General features: G+C 39.2%; 1 protein-coding gene across 24 annotated transcripts in view; it reads left to right on the forward strand.

The window, feature by feature from the left end:
- The window catches only part of kif1b (kinesin family member 1B), a 66,927-nt gene that overhangs the window by 22,374 nt on the left and 20,711 nt on the right, over positions 1 to 23,842 (forward strand). For 5 of the 24 annotated variants that reach the window (XM_088082248.1, XM_088082251.1, XM_088082260.1 and 2 more), the window contains exons 6-28: positions 315 to 493; positions 1,134 to 1,245; positions 1,802 to 1,879; positions 1,985 to 2,050; positions 2,228 to 2,245; positions 2,597 to 2,672; positions 3,219 to 3,297; positions 3,407 to 3,549; positions 4,573 to 4,614; positions 5,091 to 5,162; positions 7,236 to 7,447; positions 9,127 to 9,206; positions 9,668 to 9,743; positions 9,973 to 10,026; positions 10,722 to 10,784; positions 11,048 to 11,127; positions 11,574 to 11,680; positions 11,984 to 12,067; positions 13,014 to 13,194; positions 13,303 to 13,375; positions 21,705 to 21,810; positions 21,920 to 21,937; positions 22,852 to 23,000. In XM_088082248.1, coding sequence (XP_087938374.1) covers positions 315 to 493; positions 1,134 to 1,245; positions 1,802 to 1,879; positions 1,985 to 2,050; positions 2,228 to 2,245; positions 2,597 to 2,672; positions 3,219 to 3,297; positions 3,407 to 3,549; positions 4,573 to 4,614; positions 5,091 to 5,162; positions 7,236 to 7,447; positions 9,127 to 9,206; positions 9,668 to 9,743; positions 9,973 to 10,026; positions 10,722 to 10,784; positions 11,048 to 11,127; positions 11,574 to 11,680; positions 11,984 to 12,067; positions 13,014 to 13,194; positions 13,303 to 13,375; positions 21,705 to 21,810; positions 21,920 to 21,937; positions 22,852 to 23,000 — 2,148 coding nt within the window. The remainder of the gene's footprint in view (positions 1 to 314; positions 494 to 1,133; positions 1,246 to 1,801; positions 1,880 to 1,984; positions 2,051 to 2,227; positions 2,246 to 2,596; positions 2,673 to 3,218; positions 3,298 to 3,406; positions 3,550 to 4,572; positions 4,615 to 5,090; positions 5,163 to 7,235; positions 7,448 to 9,126; positions 9,207 to 9,667; positions 9,744 to 9,972; positions 10,027 to 10,721; positions 10,785 to 11,047; positions 11,128 to 11,573; positions 11,681 to 11,983; positions 12,068 to 13,013; positions 13,195 to 13,302; positions 13,376 to 21,704; positions 21,811 to 21,919; positions 21,938 to 22,851; positions 23,001 to 23,842) is intronic. The other 19 variants (XM_088082256.1, XM_088082265.1, XM_088082264.1 and 16 more) reach the window with 13 other exon arrangements.

Genomic DNA, 23,842 nt, shown 5'->3' on the forward strand with positions numbered 1-23,842 from the left:
GCTTGTCTCTAATGAACCATTTCTCGCCTTCTCCTAACTGTATATCTGGTAATAGTCAGTCATCAATCACATATTGGCTGAACCTTCAGTTTCCTCAGCAGTCAGTCCTCAAGCAGAGAAACACTAGAAGTCTCAGAACAGCAGATGATTCTGATATGGATCAGCAACTACAGATGCAAAAAATATATGGTGATATACCAACATTATTTAGACCTGAACTATAATAGTTCTACATTCAGCTTCTTGTTACTGCTTTGTGATGTTGCAATGTGGCTCCAGAACTGACAATCTGTTACTTTTGCTTCTAATTCTAGGTCAGTTACATGGAGATCTACTGTGAGCGAGTGCGAGATTTGCTAAACCCTAAGAACAAAGGGAATTTACGAGTGCGAGAGCACCCGCTACTGGGTCCTTACGTGGAGGACTTGTCCAAGCTGGCTGTCACCTCCTACACAGACATCGCTGACCTAATGGATGCAGGCAACAAGGCCAGGTGAGTCAAGCCCTGGGATCATGCTGAGGTCAGGGGAAGCAGGGGAGTTATATTGGTGATGATAGCTGTGATGATGTGATAACCGACATCCTCAGAATAATGAGTTTATGAAGGATGAAAATTTCCAGCAAGATGAAGTTAGCTGTTGAAGAAACAGCTAATATTCTCCATTGACAGAACCTTATTTAAATTGCAGATAGTGAGTGTTGCTCATTGAAATTAATGCATGTGATATGTGTGTTGTTTTTTCCGTGTGTGTGTGTGTGTGTGTGTGCGAGTGTTTTTCACGGAGCTCCCGTAGGGAGGAGTGAACCCTGCCTTAATCTTTCTGTGCTGACTCAGAAGGCTTATTTCTGGAACATGGCATGAAAAGCCTGTATCTCCCCTGTTACTGTCCCTCTGACTGTGTCTTGTGTATTTGTGTTTGGTGTCCTCACAGTATTATCCACCTCCGCCATACAAAGTAATCCTGTAGACTCAATTCACTCTAATGGGCGTAAAACCCAGTGATGTTAGCTCCAGTAATAGCCAAGACCATGAATTATTTAAAAGTGATTAAAGTGCTCAGAAAAAATGTGTTGCATGCTTTTTTTTTTTTAAAAAAAAAACCCTAACTTATGCCGTTTGTGCTCACCTGCAGAACTGTCGCTGCCACCAACATGAATGAGACCAGCAGCAGGTCCCATGCTGTTTTCACCATCGTCTTCACACAGAAGAAACATGACAGTGAAACAGATCTCTCCACAGAAAAGGTCAGAGGAGACTAGAAAGACAGCCTTCGTCTGATTCTTAAATTAGATCTATTATCTATTCTCACTTAATCTTTTTTTTTTCAACTTAAAACTGACTCTGATGCTATGCTTTTGGGAGTAATTTTCTTCATGCTGATTTTTACTTCCAGCCCATTTATTTAGTTTGCTCTTTTGACTTTGACTTTTTGACTTTGGCTAAAATGTCTCCTGTGGTCCTCTTAGTCAGCGGTGATCGCCATTTTAGATTTGACTTTTAACATTTCCTCTCAATGCTGCAGAGACAAAGACCACTGTGTCGTCGTAAACACAATGTCCATTGTGTTCAGCCACTCTATCAGATTTTACTGCTTAGCTGCGTCTCACTTGACAGTTGTATCCAAATGTTTAGAATGTTTTGCAAAAATGTTTGAAATATTTTTGAAAACATTATGAACTTTTTATTTGGTAGACAGTGCTGTTATTATTCCAGTAACATTCTCATCTTCTCTCAGGTTTTTATCGCTCTGATTTAAATCATTCATAAGCTTGATGCATCTAAAATTTACTCCCTCTTCAGGTCAGTAAAATTAGTCTGGTAGACTTGGCAGGAAGTGAACGAGCAGATTCCACTGGAGCTAAAGGTACCAGGCTAAAGGTAAGACTCTCTTTATCACAGACACCAAGCACCACTATTAGCAAATAGTCAACTAGTATTACTGTTATGGTTCTTACTGTTTTTTTTGTTCATCTATGGTTGCAGGAGGGAGCAAACATCAACAAATCTCTCACCACATTAGGAAAAGTTATCTCTGCCTTGGCTGAAGTGGTGAGTGTTTTATGTCTGTTTGTGCTTATTTCTGTCTTCTTCTCTCCTCCTCCTTTCCTCTCACCCTCGACAGCTTGACCCTGTCTTCTCAAGGAATTAATGTTTGTATCCTGGCATGCTGTAATGTCTGCCCTTCTGTTTTCTCTTCTCTTGTCCTTGTAATGCTTGCTCACACAGGATAACTGTACCAGCAAGGTAAACCCTCTGACAGCTCAACCACTAACGTCTGATTCCTCCCATGAGTCCAATTTGACAGCCTTTTGCCATGTGCAATGCTAGAGTTGCTGCATAGTGTTCTTCCATCAACATTTTATTTTAATTAAGTGCTGTGCTTTTAGGCACCATGCGCATTAAAAATCCACAATCCTTGCACCATAGCAAACGGTAAACAAATCAGGCCTCTACTGGTTTTATCCCACCACTTGTCCATTAAATATGAGCTGTTTGTCATGGTACATCATAATATTGCTCGACCGCCATCTCTAATTTGCAGCTTTAAAACAGAAAGTGTTCCGTCAGTGTTAACATAATGTTTGTTTACCGCAGAGCAAGAAAAAGAAGAAGACTGACTTCATCCCGTACAGAGACTCTGTTCTGACATGGCTGCTGAGAGAGAACCTCGGTATGATCATTAATATCACCTGCTAAATACACTTTATTGATGGAATATCTTGAAATTTATGTCTGTAAACTGTGTAGCAAAATCCTTGTTCATGGACAGCAAGAAAAATTGAACCATCTGTATCCTGTAAGATGAAGTGGGGGATAAAAAAAATGACTGGAGCTAGTGTACATTACTCTCTGCCAATTTAAGAAGAACGCTGTCAGCAGACTGTATTTCAACCTAACTAGACAAGCACACCCATCTCCTTGGCTCAGACATGTATGGAGGAGAGGCATAGTGTGTTTTCAATCTAAGCACACTTGACAGATGCAGTACTTTGCAGTTTAGTCTAATTAGACTGAAGACGTATATCAGTGGAATTAGTATTCAGCACTCTGTAGTAGTGTTTTCTACTGTGTTGAGCATTTTTACTATGCATTTCAGTGGAAATCATGTTGTATTTTGAAATAAATCTTTTTTTTCTTCAGGCTAAATATAATATATTAGAAAACAATGGTCTACATAGTAAGGTAACTAAGCTCTTTACTGCTCTTTTGTTCTAAGGTGGAAACTCAAGAACAGCCATGGTAGCTGCCCTCAGTCCTGCGGATATCAACTACGATGAAACCCTCAGCACACTCCGGTAAGATTAACACCCAGCACAATTTACAAAATAATTCCAGTTATTTGTATGCATTGGTTGCGTATAATCCTTAACTACAAATACAGTTAATCTGCGTTATGATTTTTAGCTATGCTGACCGAGCTAAAAACATCAAGTGCAATGCTGTCATCAATGAGGATCCCAACAACAAGCTGGTGCGTGACCTGAAGGATGAAGTGGCTCGACTGAAGGAACTGCTCCGTGCTCAGGGCCTGGGAGACATCTTAGACAGTGAGTTGAATGCTATCACAGCAGGCCACATCTGCAGCCACACAGCTCCTCCTTTCTCTGTCAGGGTCTAACACATGCTGGCAGCATCTCCTTTCTACTTCACGGTTTCATTTCTGTCAATCATCCGACTTTGTTTTCATCGCTTTGCCTGTACTTATGCTTAGTACAAAACTAAAAAGACTTGTAAGAGCTTTAAATTATTATTTTTTTTGCCATCATACAATAATGGTTTATTATGCCTCCTTTATAGAGTAAAATGTTCAGTGTATATTTTGTATAATATGAACGGTAGCACAGTACATTCTTAAAATATTTAAAGCTACGTACTGTATAGTTACAAATTATTTAATGGAAATATAAATGTTCATATTTGGCTTATTGTGAATGGCAACACAAATGGTAGTTTAACCCTTTGAAACCCGAGCAAATTGGCTTGATTTCTTTTAAAACATGGAAAAAAGAAAAGAAGAAATGACACAAAATTTAGCAAGGAATTAGTAAAAGGTACAATATCTAAAATTTTGTATAAAAAAAGAGAAATAATTTTGGAGCATAAATTAAAATATGTAATTATTATAATTATAATTATAAGTTTAGTTTTTAGTTTTTAGTAATTTCTTGCAATTTGTAAAACGTTTCTCACCAAGTTGTTCATTGTGCTTTTTCCATGTTTTTGAAAGAAACCTCGCTAATGTGCTCAGGCTTCCAAGTGTTAAAGCTGCATTAAAATATTACACTTAATTTTCTGTACACAAGATTAATGGCTCATAGCCTAGCGAACTAGAGACATAATGCATCCATGAATAACTTCTAATTTCTGAACTGATTAATAACTTGCCTTGTTGCTAATCACTGCTTAGATTAAGCCTAATAACATGGCACTTACTCAGTCACTCCATTGCCATTTCTTCTCATCCTTGTTACGGTTCTCATCCAGCTCACTAAGAAATGTCTGTAACCGTTTCCTCCCATTCTACTGGAGCTGACCTCTGACCCTTCTCATCTTTTCCTGCTTCCCCTCAGTTGATCCTATGGGGGATGATTGCCCAGGAAGTGGAATCAAATGTGTGTATAAGTGTGGTAGTCACAAATTGTCGATCACTATCTGCCCTATTAATAGTAGCTAACATTGCTTATGCCCCCATTACCTGCATTTTAAATTTGCTACCAGCTTTGCATGTAAATGCTAAAAAAAAAGCAAAAGTTAATAGAAGAATACTGAAAAATGCAAGGCTTCTGTAGGTGTGCTTATGTGGCAAGGTTGAGCATGCCACTACTTCAGCATGCTTTGCGCTTGTGTTTCTGTTATATCTCAGAATGATGGGGGTGAGGCAGCTATTTGCAGGCTCAAATCCAGCTGTATCACAAGTTGCTTTTGGAATATCCCTTTCAGAAAATTTACTTTTAGAATAGCTTGTCTGTATTCCCCACCCCAATGACACGCATAATTTTCTTACCAAATCACCTTTTCAAGCTTCCCTTTGTTGACAGTGGTTTTTCTGCTTTTATGTTTTGCTCATTTTTACTAACCATCGCTGCAGGTGACAGTGCTCAAATCTTTAGAACGGCAGCTCTCATTTCTCAAACTGAGGCTCCGAGCTACAGACGAAAAGGTGCATGATTTTATATTTCTAAGTAGCCACACCAGATCTGTGCTGTATGTATAGAGTTGACTAACTTTATATGTTATGATACTGAGTGTGTTATCGTTTTGAATAGTTAGTTTGCTAGTGTGTCCTCTGCTGTTTTCTCTGATATCCCTAATAATCCCCCCTGCTTGCCCCAAATTAGGTGTTCACCTACTTTGCATTATATGTGTGGGGTAAAGGCTGTTATCCCAATATGTACTGGTTAAGTTGAGTAGCTCAGTGCTTGTGTCTTGATTAGGCATGGATGGCATTATGGTATTACTGTATACCAGGATACTGCGAAATCCTAACGGTGTGATTTTAAATACCTTCAATAATATGGACCCTCATCTTTCTGTACTTCATTCAGGAGAGGCTGTATTGAGGATGTTTTGCATGCAGTGCACATCCTACTGTTATTACTACTGTATTTCCACAATTAAAAGCACATATTACTCCACTCATCAATGAAGCGGTGCAAGCTACTGCATCATCAACAACACCGTGTGATATTTGTTCGGTAGATTAGAAGCTTACGTGTTAATGTCAGGATGGCTGTTGTTTAATTTTAGCCCACACACAGCCTTTAATCAAAACAGGTTTTACCTACCAGTCCTCATGTGGCCTCTGAGCTTTACTTCTCTCACGCTCGCTGTAGACACGGTCCTGCAAATGTTTCATAGTAAAAGGCCTTGTGTGGGCAACTGAAATGATTCTGTTGACAGAAACGTTGTCAGAGGGCTTTTATTTTTAAACAGAAACACGAGAGGTTGAATAAAACAAAGAAAACTGTATTTCCTCGTGTCTGTGACAGGTAAAGACATTGACACTGTGGTAAAAGGTGATATATGGTCAATGTAGGAGACAATTGTCACTGTATATTTTTGTTGAAAATGGCGCGCGTCATGCGGAAAAATCAGTGGTGAGGTTTAGTTTCTCTAGATGTGCCACAGTGCTGCTCAAGCCGGCAGTGTGTATGCTCTAACCTGGCAATATGGGAACCAAAAAAAAAGAACCTAACAGCTTCTGTGACATGGAAGTCTTTGTTTCTGTAAAAGAGAGAAACTTGAAATCAGAAGGTGTATGGTTATGTTTCTCTGTTTGACAAGGAAAATAGGAGTAAGAATATTACCTTTTGTTGACCATACCATGGACCCCAGTGAAATTCAAGGAAGGGATGAAAAAATAGACACCCAAATCTTGTCTTGATACATGATGAAAGCTGTTAGCACCTCCCCAGTCATTTAAATTTTTACTTTTATTTGGCATTTGCTTTTGTTTTTTGTCTCTTATTTAGTTCTTTGAAAGCACAGTCGGTGTTATCTCAGAGGTCTTGAGGTCGTTATTTTGGCATGAGCTGCCTGACCTTTAGTAAGGCTGCTGTGGCTTCACTATGGTGGATGTGAGAGTGCACGCGTGTATGTGTGTGCGCGGTGAATCAAACTACTCGACTGCAGGCTGAACTTTGGCAGCATGTGTCAGTGACTCTAAGCTGTCTCCCCATGGACCGTCTTCCAGTCTCCATCCCCCTCCCATCCTGTAGTCTATACACTGATAGCAGTTTTCACACAGTGTGTTCTCATTCAAGACAAAGGCCTGCAAAGCAACATCCTCCTATTCCTCAGAATTGTGCAAACTAGAAATTAAGTGCTCAGAGTTAATTCCCCTGCTGTGTAATTTTGGTCCACATAAAAGCAGCCCTCTGGAAACTCTCTAATAAAGTACAAGCTGAAATTTGCTGTATTTTCTCTGAGAGTTGAAGAGTTGGTGCAAGCAGACTAAACCGCCTGGAGTGAAAACTGCTTCTCTCTCTAGCTGACCATAATGCTGGGTTTTTGTCTTAACCCTTTAACGTGTGTCTTACATTGGTCTTCCTCCCCTTTGTCCCCTTTGTCCCCTCTTTCCCCGTCTCTTTCTTCCCTCTCTCCTCCTATTTGTTATTTGGTTCCTCCATTTTATGTGGTTTACCCCCCCTATCCTGTCCTGGGCCTATCCCACCTCTCTCTGTGTGTTTTGCTCTTTTTCTCTCTCCCTCTTTCTCTCCTGCTGTTGGCTCAGACCTCAAAGACATTCAGAACAATAAGCATAGATACTTGATAGCCTCAGAGAACCAACGCCCTGGCCATTTCTCCACAGCGCCTATTGGTTCCCTGACAGCCTCGCCGTCCTCTGGCTCACTGTGCAGCCAGGGGGGCCTCCAGTCGGTCACCAGCATCCAGGAGCGCATCATGTCCACCCCTGGAGGAGAGGAGGCTATCGAAAGACTCAAGGTAAAGTTGACCAAAGACTTCAGCAGCCAAATCACACTTTTTGTGTCAAGAGAGAAAACGAGTCCCACGGCTGGCTGCCCACCCTGCAAAGACCCTCAACCTTGGTTACTTTTATCTTTAACCCTTTAAAACCTGGATTGACATCAAATTAAAAAAAATTAAAATAGTAAAAAAAACAGACAAACAAACTATTGTCCAGAAAACAATATTTATACCAATCATAATTACATATGTAAATCTGTGTTACTGTAAAAAGAAGTATACATACAGGCTTTTTGTTCATTTTTTAGTTATGTTTGTTCAGGTCATATTTTTCCAGCTTACTTCAGGTCATTTTCTTATAACTTTAGTTTTTTCACTTTGCTATTTAAACATTAGGACTAAAAACTACCTCATGTGGTTCTGTGTGGGGCAACGGACTGGCTTCTAAATGTTTATGCAAGATATGCTGACATAAATTTCCATAATATTATTGCATACAGTATATCTCAATTATTGGAAACACCATTTAAACGAATGTAAATCATTATAAATCAATTGATTGTCAACATGATTGTCTAATGTCTTCCACTGGCCCTTCTTCTGTATCGGTCAACAAAATATTTTCTCCCCTGCCTGCAGTGGTAAATACATAATTACCACAAATGTGAATATAATCTAAATGTAGCAATCATTGTCACATTGCATAAGAAAATATCACTTAGGTAAATATTTGAAAAGATACCTCAGAAGATTAGAGCTGTAGTGTTTAGAATTATATGTTAGTAAATGTGGAAGGTTCATTTTTCCTAAATGCTGAAATATCTGTGAAGAGATGAAGGTAAACTGATGAAAAATCTCACACAGCACGTCGTGTAATATTTGTTCAGTAGATTAGAAGCTTACGTATTAATGTCAGGGTGGCTGTTGTTTAATTTTAGCCCACACACAGCCTTTAATCAAAAGAGGTTTTGCCTACCAGTCCTCATGTGGCCTCTGAGCTTTACTTCTCTCACGCTCGCTGTAGACCTCTCACTCTGCTGATAAGGGAGCACATAGCATTGCAACAACCAACCATGAGGAGCTGCAGTTTCCATGGCAACCATGGTGCCCAGTCTGTCTGTCATCCAATGACGTCAAACACCAACGCAGATACGGAGGAAATTGGACCAAAATAGATCCTGTCTTATTGACTTTTAGCTTTAGTGGTGAGACACATGATATTCACATTCTTTGATAATGAAGGTTACCTCTATAATTCTTCTAAAAGCTGCCCAACATAACAGTTCATTATGTTGTCAAACTAAGATTATTAAACCTTTACAGCAATAAATATCACAGAATTATTAATACCCAGAAGAGCCGTACCTCACTGCTTTTAAAAGATGAACAACAGGTGTAGCCGCTGTACTGGACTTTTACTGGAGCTTTGAGCTACATTACCAGAGGGGATAATGTTGTGGTGTAACTGCTAATACACAGCAGCATGTTACCCTGCCCCTCTCTGCTTTTATGCCTGAATCAAAACTTTTTTTTAACAAACAAAGGACCTGAACTTGACCAAAAAACCCATGTTTGACTCAAGTATAACAAATCAGATCTCTTGAATACTTTACTGATTTAACACTACTGCACTGCTAATAGTTAAGACTACATTTCCACTGTTCGTGTTTTCCTCACACTTCTCCTCTGCTGTTCAGGAATCAGAAAAGATCATTGCCGAGCTCAATGAAACCTGGGAAGAGAAACTGCGGAAGACAGAGGCGATCCGCATGGAGAGGTCAGTTTAGCCCCCTTTATCTCTCGAGGGGGGAGATGTGTGTCATACGTTTGTGTGCCTCCCCACCTCTTCAAGTCGTCTGCGTGCTGTCACTGTTTGACCACCCGCCTGCAGCTTTGTCTGTGTCTTTTTACCCCTCTGTGCTGTCTGTCTCACTTTCTTCACCTATCTGTCTCATATCCTCTGGGCTCATTCTGTCCATTTCTCTTCCCTTCTTTGCTGTCACACTCTGCTGCACAAACACTCCTCCAACTTGATCCCTTTCTCCCCCTTTATCCACTCATCTGTGGCTCAGACATCGACCATGTTACCGTCTATCCATTGAGTCTCACTGGTGCCATTCTCTGCCTGTTTGTGTTGATTCCACAAATCACTCACTGTAATGTTGCACATAATCACTTCTCATCTTCTTCCCAACATTCTTATTCCTGAACCTCACAAATGTTTTTCCGTCACTACAGGGAGGCCTTGCTGGCAGAGATGGGTGTGGCAATCCGTGAAGATGGAGGCACTTTGGGGGTCTTTTCTCCTAAAAAGGTAGAACAGACATGAGACACAAGCACGCACGTTGATAGCATGGGACCGTGTCAAATTTTCCATGGGTGGTGATGCACACCCTTCCACCATCACTTCCTCACTTCTGTTTCCCATGTTATCTTTTTCCATGAGAACCCTCCCTGCACCGTCACATGTTTTTTCTCATCTGCTCACTTTATCTTTCTGCCTGTCTTTCTGTCTGTGTTATTTGCTTCCTTCATGTACTCAGCTTAGCCATGAAGGGCCATTTGATGAGCAGTTTGATTGTTTGCCCACTAAGAAGGTTTGTTTAATTAAGTTAGCAGACAAAGCACCTAGATGAGTTTAGTCGGTAGTAGTCATTTAACATTATAAATGTGCTTGTTTCTATGATGAGTTAGACAGATCCGCATTTTGTGTAACTACTGTGTGAAGCATCTATAGTTCATTTTTCACCCACGTTTGAGTCTATTAATATACAGTGTATGAGCTTTAAAAATTATGTATAAAGATTTGACAAGGGATCCCTTGAAGCTTCTTTGAAGTTAAATGTTACACAGACCACTTGAATCAAGGTTTATCTTTTGAAGATAATGCTCAGCTCTGAGTAGATTATTTAAAGTTTTCCTTTAGCTACTTAGACCCATTAGTGCTGTCATGAGGCTTATTAGATTACAGGCAATTATACATTCCCTCACTCTCCTTACCTGTCCTGCATCTTCCAGTAGAGACAGCAACATAAAGACCAGTAGATGCTTATCGAAAGAAGCACAATTATAACGGAGAAAGAGATTTGTTATCCTTTAATCACAGTTCAGTGCTAGCTGTCACTAAATCATCTCTGGTTTCAGAAAATGTCCCTGTTTGAAATGAATCTTTCTTTAGGTGTGTTCAGACCCTCTTCCTCTGCTATTGATGTGTTTTATGTTTTTCTTCTTCACATCCATTGTCTTCCTTTCATTTTTTTCTCCTTTCACTCATTGCCGCTCCATGGGTTAGCATTTCGTTGAGAAGCAGTGTGATCTTTATACAGACTTTAATGGGGTGTTTTCCCCAAAAAAGGTTGGTGGTTTTGCAGAGTAGCTGCTAGCATTATTTGTAGTGGTACTGTGATGTATCAGACTCTAGAGGTGTCAGCACTGTAACAATGTGATCCTTTCTGTCCATGTTCATGTTCAATATATCACGAATCACTGACTGTGCCCATTCAGTCATTATTCCTACTACTGGTATACTTTGGTTACTGATGAGAACTGATGAAATTAGAGAAAAATGCTAGAAGTGTTTTTGTGATTACTTGTCTGCCTCTTGTGTTTCATCTGTAGACTCCACACCTTGTTAACCTGAACGAGGATCCTCTCATGTCAGAGTGTCTGCTCTACTACATCAAAGACGGAATTACAAGGTAACCAAAACTTGAAAGACGACACTGAAATGCGGCAGAGGATGTGGAAAGTTTTTGAATTTATTCCAGTATCTCCGAACAACTATGTATTTCATTTTTCCTCTTTTGATGTTCTGAACTTTCAGAGTCAGAGAAAAAGTGGCTTAAAATCTGCCACTGATCACATAAAGTTTTGTCGTCTTAAGTTACTTTCTTCCTCTTTGTCCTTTTGCCCCCCTCAGTGGATTATTCCTGTTGAGTATTTTGTTACATTTGTGCCTCAGGGGGAAAATAAGAGATGACAGAATCACAGACGAAACAGTCTATAGTGCTTTAGAAGTGCCTCTTTCTGACAGAAATGGTTTAAAGGTTTTGTTTAAATTTTGTCGACTCCTTGATAAAATGGCTGCCAATACACCAAGAGGGCAGTGCTTACTCTCTCAAAATGGCCTCTTTGATTGTTTCAGGGTGGGTCAGGCTGATGCTGAAAGACGACAGGACATAGTTTTAAGTGGTGCTCATATCAAGGAAGAGCACTGCATCTTCCGCAGCGAGAGGAATGCCAATGGAAATGGTGAGGCACCATATTATGAGTTTGCTTGCTTGTGTTTGCCTCTGTTTGTATGAATGTGTATGAATATATGTTTTTTTCAAATTAAGCAGAGCTGATTGATAATTTTTCTGCAATAATTTAAGAATGGATACCTCTAGTCCCTAAATACATGCAAAAGAAACCAAGGCACTTTGTTAGAGGATGACATAAATTATGACATTCATGCTCTAAATGTCAGTAGTCATCCTTTACCATTTAAAAATGAACGGTGATGATCTTTTAAGAATGAGTCACTTATGATTGGTTGATTTGTTTTTGCTGAAGTTATTGTCATGCTGGTGCCCTGCGAGGGATCGGAAACCTACGTCAACGGCAAGCGTGTTGAGGATTCAATCCAGCTTCGTTCAGGTGCACATCTCATTTTTGTATATAAAGTTATTAATTATCTGTAAATGTGATATTTGTATTATATCTGTAGGACAAGATGGTTGGTCCTGGTTTCCTATTAACTGTAGATAATTGAATTCATTATTGGGTTTTTCCTGGGGCTTTATAAGTCATTGTTGTACAATGTAGTTCATAACACCCCTTGTGATGTTCTAAATTTAACCAAAAAATAAGGTAAAAACAAAAGTTAGGGCTCTTACATTTAGCTTGCTTTCACATCTGTAGTTTGGAACACATGGTGTTATTTAGGGGTTTCAAGGTTCATTGTTGCATTTTTCATTTGATTCAGATAGCATTTTAAATGTACTTTATTTAGCGTATTAAACATTGTAAACAATCAAATTGGTTGATTATCTGTTTGACAGAATATCGGAGTGAAACTTACCGAAAACTCCTGGTCTCAGAAACAATGGAGCAGCACTGAACTTAATGCAGTCTTGGGTTTTCTGGTTCTGCTTTGGTGTTACTGTCATTTAAATGTTTGAGAAAAGGCAAACAATATGAGCAGCTGACAAGACATTGAGTTGTTGAGCATTTCATTCTTGGAATAAGATGACTGAGATGTTAGCGAAGGAGAAGGCGGGCCCAGATGGGAGAGAGAAATAATGATAAATTCTGTGATGACCCTATATTTGAGTCAGATCATGTTCTCACCTAAAGTAAGCTGAACTCTGTAGTTTATTTTGAAGCAAGCAGAGAGCCTGGTTTCAGGTGAGACCAGAGTTTTGGTGTTTGGTCCACACCAAAGTTTAAATGAGCTTTCACACTATCCCAAACCAACTGGATCACCTGACAAAATGCACCAGGGTTCGGTTAAAATGAGCTGAATGGCTCAGGTAGTTCTATCAGCATTGAAGGTACAATGTCTTGTCATGTCAACGCTTATTTCGGCCCCATCCTCTTCCAGGTAACCGTATCATTATGGGAAAGAACCATGTGTTCCGGTTCAACCACCCAGAACAGGCCCGAGCTGAAAGGGAAAAGACACCAACTGCAGAGACGCCCGTGGAGCCGGTGGATTGGACCTTTGCTCAGAGAGAGCTTCTGGAGAAGCAGGGCATCGACATGAAGCAGGAGATGGAGAAAAGGTATGCAAGCCATCCTGCAGATTATTTTTAAATGAACTTGTAATAGTGTCAGTAGTTTTTTTATACATATATATTTTAATCTATAATATACTTGACTTATTTACTTAGGCTCACTGAAATGGAAATCTTGTACAAAAAGGAGAAGGAGGAAGCGGACCAACTTCTGGAGCAACAGCGACTGGTGAGTACAAAGAAGCCGAAATTAAATCAAACCCACTTTTTTAGTTTTATGGTTTCAGTCTGCTTTTTTTGTTATCATTATGTTAGAAGTTGTAGACAACTTATTACTAACTACAGAGTGGGTTTAATATTGTTAAGCCGTAACTTATTTCATGCTGTTTGCAAGTTAGTTTTAACTCAGAGGCAGCTTTCTGAGTGATTCAGCTGGTTCGAGATGTTTTGTGTGATTTTGTGTGAAATGTCTTAAGTGGAATTCAAAGTTAAAGCATGGTTATTCTATTGTCAATTACAATTGGAAAGCTAGTTCTTGTTTTTGGATGATAGTTTCACTCGGTCCATTTAAATCTGACTAGTACTAATTCTCACTCTGAGCTCTGACACTTTTGAGATGTGCGTGTGTGAAACACACTTTTACTCTTAGCGCATGCCTGTTCTTCTTGCATGGAAGATTTTCTGGTTTGAGATATGAGCTTTTACTCGCCTTCCTCTTGAGTTTACTGATTTTTTTCTGTAGCAATTTGATTGAGCGAGAATTAGATTGTAAAGCTTTCCCCTTTCCAAATCCCTGTTTTCACCTTTCTTATGTCTTCTATAGTGGATCTGAATCTTGCAAAACAGCAACCTAAAGCTAAAGTTGATTTGATACTAAGATAAAAAATCATTTAAAACTGCAAAATTGAATAGTACTTAGTAACCTTGAAAGACATGGCTTTGTTTTTTGTTTTTTTTTATAAAGTGACGCTGCTTTTGCATGGTTCATGTTAATAGCATGTTTACTTAACTCATTCAGTACTGGTTCTGGACTAAGTTGCAGTGTTTGCTGTTGAGCTGGTTGGCTTTGAAGTGGCTGTTGATTTGCTTGGATTAGACTTCTACACTAGTTTTCTTGCTCTGTTTTGTCCTGAGTTTCATCTCTTCAATGCAGTTGCTGACATGTACAATGCATTGTGATAACAAAAATTCCTGCTGTAGTTTTTTGACAGATAGTGACAATGTGGTTTCTCATTGACTTCTTTGGCTACCTCTTTTTGCTAGCCTTACCTGGCATCTGTGTAGCACACTGAGGGCTCGGCTCAACAACAGAGTTATCACTGCTTACAGCTGAATCAATGAATCACAGACCTCTTCCATACTCTGGTGGTTTTATGTGCAGAGCTACAGGCATAAGGGTTCAGACTGCCAGTGACATAACATGTCCAATTCTAGCCATAGTCACAGTATCATACACAAGATCCTGAATTATCTGTACCAAATGGTTGTGATCTGTAATGTACTTTGTCTACAAAAAATGAGAAACTGCATTTTTTCCAACTAACATCTTTCTTGTAGTGGATTAACACTTACCCTTACTCCTGCCTCTTCTCTCTCTACTGGCTTTCTGATCAACTGCAAGAACACTCTTCTTCTAACTCACTGCTAATACTAAAGCCACTCAAACCTTCTGGACTAAGGGAGACAGCTCCAAAATCCCACCTACATGCATGCCACTGTAGCATGTTTGGGATCCATCTTTGAAATCATTAAATTTTCAATTAAGAAGAGGAATATGACAAACGATACAGAAGTGCTCCAATCAGCAACTATTCTCTATTGATATTTCTTTTCTAATCATGATAGACATGCTTTATCTTTACTTTTAATATCAATATGCAACATTGGGAACAATACTGTTAGAGCGGATATCCCCAAGATTTTATCAGCCTAGTTTTTGCAACAGGTATTTTAAAGAATATACATTTTTCATATCCATGTCAACATTTTGCTAGAGAAAAAATAGGAATATCAAACTAACAAGCAAGAAAGTCAATGAAAGCCACTATTTATTGGATTTTCATTTGCGTTTCTTTATTTTGAACATAACTCTGTATGGATGGATTCTGCATGTTGCCATACATCTTGTACAGTAATGATGTATGCTTAATATTTAGACAACATTATAACAGAGAAATAGTTATCTCTGGTAAATATCCAAAATCTCAAAATTATGAACTGCAAAAATCTGTCTACGCTGATGTATTATATACAGATTTAACTTCAACTTCACTCATCGTTGAGGTTCCCATGTTGCATATTCATACCTTTATTCATTCTTTTTTTTTTTAAAGACATCATTTCATCCTCTCTTTGATTTCCCATTTTAATTTCTCCTTTTTTTTGGGAACCCTTTGGTTTGTTTCCTGTGTTGTTTTCTCAAGGATGGAGACTCTGATAGTGGGGATGACTCAGATAAGAGGTCTTGTGAAGAGAGCTGGAGGCTGATCACTTCCTTGAGGGAAAAGTTGCCCCCCAGCAAGCTGCAAACCATAGTGAAAAAGTGTGGATTACCCAGCAGTGGAAAGAGAAGGGAGCCAGTTAAAATGTACCAGATCCCTCAGCGGCGCCGCATCACCAAGGACTCCAAGTGGGTGACCATCTCTGACCTGAAGATCCAAGCAGTCAAAGAAATTTGTTACGAAGTAGCGCTCAATGACTTCCGCCACACACGGCAAGAAATTGAGGCACTTGCCATTGTGAAGATGAAGGAACTTTGTGCTAGCTACAGCAAGAAGGACCCCAACGAGCGGGACTCGTGGAGGGCGGTGGCTCGGGATGTCTGGGACACTGTAGGGGTTGGTGATGAGCGCATAGAGGATGTCATTACCAATGGGACTCGCCCAGCACCGGCTGTTATGGACGATCTAAAGGTGCACATTGATAAACTTGAGGACATCTTGCAGGAGGTGAAGAAACAAAATAATATGAAGGATGAGGAGATCCGTGCTCTCAGGAACAAGATGGTCAAAATGGAAAAGGTCCTTCCGCTCATCACCCCAGAGAGCCAAGAAAAGCCTCAAGTAGGATCCTCTACTAGTGCGGCCAGCGCTGCCGCAACTCCAACCCCTCTAGAGGGAAAGCCCCCTTTGCCGGAAAAGCCTGACGGAGAGGATGCAGATTCACAAACAGGCCAGAGTACAGGAGACGACTCAACCCTAAAGCGAGGGCACATGCGCTGGATGCGTCAAGAGCAGTTACGCCTCAAGAATCTTCAGCAACAAGAAATTTCCAAGCAGCTCCGCCGGCAAACTGGACCACATCGCTTTATACCCCCAGAGGACCGCAAGCTGCGCTTCCCCTTCAAAAGTAATCCTAAACATCGCAACTCATGGAGTCCCGGGACTCATATCATAATTACAGATCAGCAGGTCATTGAGCTTAAGGTGCCCAAAGAAGCTGTAGCAGAAGAAGATGGAGAAAACCAAGCTGGAGAAGGACTGCAGTCGAGAGAAAAGATAGCTGCTTCTCTGATCCAAGTCACCCCCCCTTTGCCAAACCCATCAGTCCAGCACAGGAGCAAAGACTTGGAGCAAGGCTTAAGCCAGGGTCACAGACATAACTATAGGAACAACCAGAACCAACAGCCCCATGAACGAGGCCGCAGCAACTCTTTTAATCACCGCCAGCGGCCTTCTGGCTCCATGGAGTCACTGCAGCAGTCTGAAAGCAGCAGGAGGCACACGCAAGCTTTCTACCAGCCCCGCCACCACCAGAACCAGCCGCCATATCCCCAGCCGCACTATCAGCAACAGCCTTGCCACTACGATAGCATGATGTTTACAGATGGCAGATTCAATGGCTACCAGCAGTACCATCACACTGACCACCCTAACCATCCAATCAACTTTCAGGCACCTCCACGAATGCGCAGGCAAATGTCTGCTCCGAATCTAAAAGCCAGCAGAGAGACGGCAGTCTGACTTGTGGATTGAGGAACTATTTTTTTTTTTTTTTAGTAGGCAAACACATTACAGATCACAACAGCTCAGAATCATGTGAGTCAGACAGCTCAAATGACTGTGACTTTTGCACTTGTTCAGTGTGTTATTGGTTGATCCAAAAGTATTGTATGTACTATAAGAAGACATTTTATCATCTTCATCATAATATATGCCGTTTTATCAGTTTTTGCTGCATTGTGTGCGCTGTCATCACTAGCATTGGGAGAGCTGTCATAAGGAATTGAAGCCAACAGATGATAAAGGGACTGTTTTTTTTTCTTCTGAAGAGACATGCCATGCCTACTCAGCTCATTTTTTCAGCATTTGAGACAATTCATGAATCATGCTTTGATTTGCCAAAACTATCTTTTCATGGTTGAATTCCTGAGTTTACATCTTTGCCATTTTAGTATTGATTTGTCATGAATGTTTTTTAGCCACTATTATGAACCACATGGAAGTGTCAAATTCTCAACAAGACTTTTTTTGTAGCCCAAATCAGGAACCTAGAAACACCCTATATTTATTTCATTCTGTGTACAATGTAACTGAGGGATAAAAGAATCAGTTCTTTTTGCAGTTTTGTGTTGTACCTCCATAAAACATTTTCTGTTATGAATCACCATTGGCCTAGATCTGGAATCATAAGACCAGTATTTTGGACATTTTAACTTGATGCACTACTCAACTACGTGACTGCCTTTTAAATAGACTGAAATAGTGTTCAAAGAAAGTGGTATTCAAAAGGTGCCTTTTTATGCACTAACTGTATTAATCCTGCTGTGCATTTAAAACTCAATGTTGCCTTTCCCTTCTTTTTAATTCAGCACAAGTTTTCAGCTTTTGCAAATATTCACCACTTGCCTAACCAAACTAACTTTTTAGTAATAACATACTGATTTATTCAAATTCTTAATAATACACTTGATTGATTGATGCCATTTTTTCCCTTTTTTGGTGATTTATTACAAATATTTAAATGCCACCTAAGTTTTTTTTTTTTTTTTTTTAGTTTTTTGCACTTCCTCAAGTCGTGGATGGTTAGTTAGTTAGTGAGGACACACTTTTTATTCTTAAGCAATGGGTCTCCCTATTATTAAAACTGTATTTCTTTTAAAGAAAACCTTACCAACTACCCACAATTATATATTGGTATGTTTCTCTTCATGATATTTTCCTGACAATGCTATTTTCGCTTTGTTTCCTGGAGTTTAGTGGCTATCAAATGTAAGAGCGACTATGCTGAAATGCCAGGAGTTTGACCTTACTGTAACATAAATTTGGAAAAAATTGTATCAGTTTGAAAATTTACTGTAACCAGTCCAGAAAGTTCAAAATAATTTCCCGTCTCTTCCTGTGTAAACCACACATCATGAGCTGAGGTCTGATTTCATGCAGCCTTAAAATTACATTCTGGGTTTGTGGTTCACTGAGTAAGCACAGAGTTCTCCGTGTTTCCATTGGATGTCCTACAGAGTGTTGTCATGGCTCCCAAAGACTCGCCTTAAAAATGTTGGAGGGAAGACAAAGACTTGAAGTGTTTGCATAATGTTATTTGGGAGAAATATCCATGTCAAATGAGATTTTGAGGACTGCTCGATTTTAGCTGCATCTAATGCGAAAGACTCATGCATCCTGGATAAATATCTCAGAGTGATACTCGATGAAATCATTCACCCATGTCAGTTTTTTTGCTACTCTGCTAAAGCTCTTGCTTATTTGAATTAGCAGCCTGTCAATCTGTCTTTTACTTGTGGCATTTGTAGCTTCAAAATAACCGATTAATTATAACATTTAAGCACCAGATGTCCTTCAAATCACTTTAGAGAAACAGTGACACTCAGTAGCATGGGCGAGACCTTTGAGGACTATCAACATGTTAAAACGTGGGCTCAGAATGATACAATGGTTTTCCTTGTTTATACAGTAGTTTTGACAGTGTGTATTCTGCCGTACTATGCTGTAACAAAACCAAATGACATAATCACATATGCAAGTTGAGTCTCTCCACCCTATGCCTCATGTCTTTGACTATCTTTGCATGCGATAGCTTACATTTCTTCATCCCTAATAAATGCTCCGTTGAAGAATGTTATTTAACATATGCACTGGTACTGATGGCAACCAGACAAGCTGGAAAGTATACAACATCAAACGGACAGTGAACTGTTCTTTTTAAATATACATATATGTCTGTGTTAGGTCTCAAGTGTCTGAGTGTTGTACGTCTGCTTTTTGAATCTGCAATATGAAGTGCCTCACTGTGGCTGTGTACCAAGCTATGTTGCTCCTTAATCAAGCACTTTGTGCAAACATGCAAGTGCATATGTGAACGAGGAAAGAATATACTGAATCCCTGTGTTGTTGCTGGAGGATTTTCAAAATCTGACTGAAATAAAATGACATGCTCCTAGTGCAGTTATTTGTTAGACATGGGTGGTATTTGTTTTTCACTGCCTAAAAAAACAGTTTAGGGACAGAATCAGATCTCTGATTCTGATACCATTTCTTTCTTAACTTGCATATTGGTGGATGCCGAGAACTGATCTGATACAATAGCGTTTAAAAAAAAGAGGAAAAAAAAAGCTGTATACTAATAACTTTGAGATGATGTGAAATGATCTCTATCATTGCTGTATGGCATGGTTTAGGTTAAAACCATTTATAAAACATTAACAAACACATCGAGAAAATGAATACCAGAGAACTTTATTTTATCCAGTGATTTGTTTGAATGAATTCCTGACATTTTGCTAATGGATAACATTCCACTATTCACCAGAAATCAATTATTCTTCACAGCTCTAAGAATTAGAGCCAGTGGCTACAAGTGCAACTTGTTACGTAGGCTACTATTTTAGAGAAACGAAGAATAACTGATCACCGGAAAAACGTATCTAAGTGTAAAACTACTTAAAGTTTATGGATAAATTACATGGTATTGGATCAGTGTATATACCTACACACTCACCAATACCAAATCTAGCATTTGAGGCAGTATCAGAGGGATTTGTACAGCACCTCAGGTCACGTCACAGGCTTTGTAAATGATTGAAATAATGCAATTTTAATTTTTATTTTCTATTTGAAGCTAGTACCAATTATTAATTGGTATTATTAACTATTATGCCTATACGTTTCAAAAAGCCTTATTATTAGCCATTTCTTATTGCTGTAATCACTTAATGTTACATCATGACACATTGCTGCATGGGGCAGGGATGAAAGTTGGATTAGTAAACACTTACGTCATCTCATTAACGTGACTGTAGACATTGCCTTTGCGATTTTTTCAACTCACTTGTGACTTTAAATATTCATGTTTTGAAAGTGCCTCAAAAATTGTCTTCACATGGTGCATTATGCTACACATGCAGACGACTCCATGCAGCAAAAGCTGCTTTTCGGATTTCCAGTGTTGTTTGAATGGAGAGATTTCAGCTTTTAGCTTGTTGGTTGGATTTCAGCAGGGAGGAGGTTAATGACAGATGAAAAGGCTGCATTGTCTTCCCAGAAGACACTGAACAAACAGGATGAGGTCATCGGGACCACAGCCTGTCCCGCTCTGATGATGATGGCGCCCCTCATTGGATTTCAGTCGACTCAGCTTCTACCAGCACCTCTCCTCTTCCATTCCAGCGCTTTCTCTCAGAAAACATGATATTTCATTGTTTTGTGAAGTTTTGTTTCACGAATGTTGTATACTGATTTCAGACACGAAAAAACAATTTAAAAGGTGAAAGTTTTTCATGTATAACATCGGCTTAAGAAGTGGGTTACCTACTTAATTTTAGTAATATGGAAAATGGGAATTACAATAATTTCTTCTACTTCTTGCTTTTTTCGTGCAAGAACTCTTCACTTGTGTCTGATTTTGCATTATGTCCCCAGTTTTCTTTAAGATAATAGATGTGGTTATTGATTGTGTTATATATTTTATCCTTTAAGGAATCAAAAGCTTTCACTGCAAGTGTTTTACATTCAGTATATAAAAGCATCGTAATATGTAATGTTTTGATGCAGGATAAGGAAAAGCCGACCTAAATTAATCTCAAGATTCCAAATGACCTCATTTGTCCCTCAGGAATCATAAAAGCTGCCACATAAAAACACATAAAATTAAAGAGCAGTAATATGAAGTGCATTAAGATATGTGCAACACAGCCCTTCATGTTACATCCTTGTTATGTCCTGATTTTGGGAGATTGATTGATCAAGGTATGAAAGATTTTATGCCTATTCAGGCATCTTCTTATGTATTTAGTTTGAACCCTATAATGTCTACCTGGTGGGAGCAGTTCTCATTACACATTTCATATAATTTTTAACACACTTCCATGTCACATTGCATTATTTACACATCCAGCTGCATGTATTCATAATCATTTGATACTTTAATGTAGTACTAAATCTCTGGTAGTGGATTTAAGGTAGAGATTGTGTAGTAATCCCGACATAATACTGTGTTTTTTGGGATGAAATGTGGTGTGCATGGCTAGCTGAGGTCGCCTGTTGTTGCGTCTGATGGACAATTGTCCGTGTCCTCTTTCCTTGTCCCTGTGTGTCGGCGTCCAGGTGTACGAGAGCAAATTGCAGGAACTTCAGAAACAGGTGGAGACTATCTCTCTGGTAGCCGAGACACCTGATGAAGAAGAGTTGGAGGAAGAGGAAGAAGAGGAAGGTATGTGCTGTAAATCTTTGGTCCTGCAGATATTTCTTTACTTCATGTACTAAAGCCCAAAAACGTCTATAAAAATGCACTGTATATTTTCTTCTACATTTCTGTCCAGAGCCTAAACTTCTGGGATGTGCGTATAGTATTTCCTGTTTTCTGATCAGCAGAATGTAATATCAGCTTCATTCAGATTAATTCAAATTTGTTAATATTGCCATACTAATTACTCATGTAAGATATTAAGTCGAACTAGTCCATAAATAAACAATCATTTAATTTCTTTAAAATCAAACATAGTACTAATGATGAAAAACATTTTGCTTTAAAGTCTAAAGGACCATACTTACAGTTTTTCATGTTTTAGCCCATCAACTACAAATTGTTCCAAAGCAAGCAGTCTTTCAAGTTGTGTGTTTAGAAACATTATTGATTTCAGCAAACCTTTAACAGCATCAGATTGATTAACTTAGACTCGTCATGCATTTCGAGTCATCTCATCCATCAAAGTAATACGATGTTTAGTCGAAATAAAACCATTCACTGGAATATAGTTGTTAATCAAGTTGAGAGCAATAGCAGCTTGTAATTGTAATGTTTTGAATTTGGTAATGGGCCTAAACTTTTCTTTGCATCTGGATGACAGAATGTGACTGATACAAAAACAAAAAACAATCTCCGTATTTCCTCCCTGTTTGTCTGCTGGGGTTTTATTTTCCTAAAACGGTGCAAGGGGATTTTATCTGCAGCTGACTGTAAACTCTGAACACACATCATAAAGGAAATGTTTTCAGCACAGTCACTGCTTGCAAGAAATACTGACTGAAAATGTAGTTGACAACATATTCCACATGATGGATTACCTAGAAGTTTAGGCAACAATGTTAAGTAAATTGAGTTTGTAGTTGGGCTAAAACAAGTGAAACCACTGGTATGGTCCTTTTTTGTTTTATTTGCATTTACATTATGTGTCCCTGGGCTTTTGTGTGTGTGTGTGCGTTTCTGTGTATATGCATGTTCACACCATCTGTGTCTCCTGTCTCCCTGCAGTGCCCTGGACTCAGCACGAGTTTGAGTTGGCTCAGTGGGCTTTCAGGAAGTGGAGATACCATCAGTTCACCTCCCTCCGTGACCAGCTGTGGGGAAATGCCGTCTACCTGAAAGAGGCCAACGCCATTAGTGTGGAGCTGAAGAAGAAAGTAAGCAAAAGTGTAGTTTAGTATTTGTTAAAAGACAGTTTTCCAGCTTTGAGAGTAAACAAAAAAAAGGTTTACTCAACACAAAATATTAAGATATGGAAAAGAAACATTTGGAGACCTTCTGAAGGAGTAATGTTAAAAGCTGAATGAAATATGTTTGCACGTGATGATATAAATATATGATCCTGACTGTTTCAGAAGGCTTTTCCACATACCTACACAGTCCAACAATAATGTTCATTGTCATGATTTATTTTTCCAGTATCCCAAAAGCTTTATTTGGGGAATATACTGTATTTTAAATGGTTGACCTTGTGCCTCTAGATTGCTCCCAAAGTAGAGACAACATGACGTGCTGCTTAATAAGAGTAGTTGTCGTCTGATACCATACTCACCTGGCAGCCACATTAACAGGTGAATCACTCTCAGCCATTTAGCATCAGGTTCTGAGATGTTCCCCCGGGAAGATGACAGCGTCATAATGTCATGAAAGACGCCACGAGATGAATTAAGATTCCTATCCAGGTGATCGTGATACCAGTAATTCATTGAACTGGATACTCAAATTAAAACATAATATGTGTTTGAGATAGTGCAGTAGGCAATATTTCACATCAACCAAAGTGTTGACTCATTGTCACACACGGAGGTGAAATTTGTTGCGGATTAAAAGCTGGTGTGCGATGGTCCACCTTCCCCATCAGGAGATCAGTGTGATTTATGTTCTGCTCCTGTTCTAGGTGCTGCATTATTGATAATGGAGATGGATTGTCTGTCACAAAGACATTTTCAGAGGATTTTTATTTATCTTTAGGGTTTCTGTCCGTTATTTATATCCAGGG

This window comes from Plectropomus leopardus, chromosome 9, assembly GCF_026936395.1.
Source record: "Plectropomus leopardus strain MGB_pleo_1.0 chromosome 9, ASM2693639v1, whole genome shotgun sequence".
Classification (NCBI taxonomy): Eukaryota; Metazoa; Chordata; class Actinopteri; order Perciformes; family Serranidae; genus Plectropomus; species Plectropomus leopardus.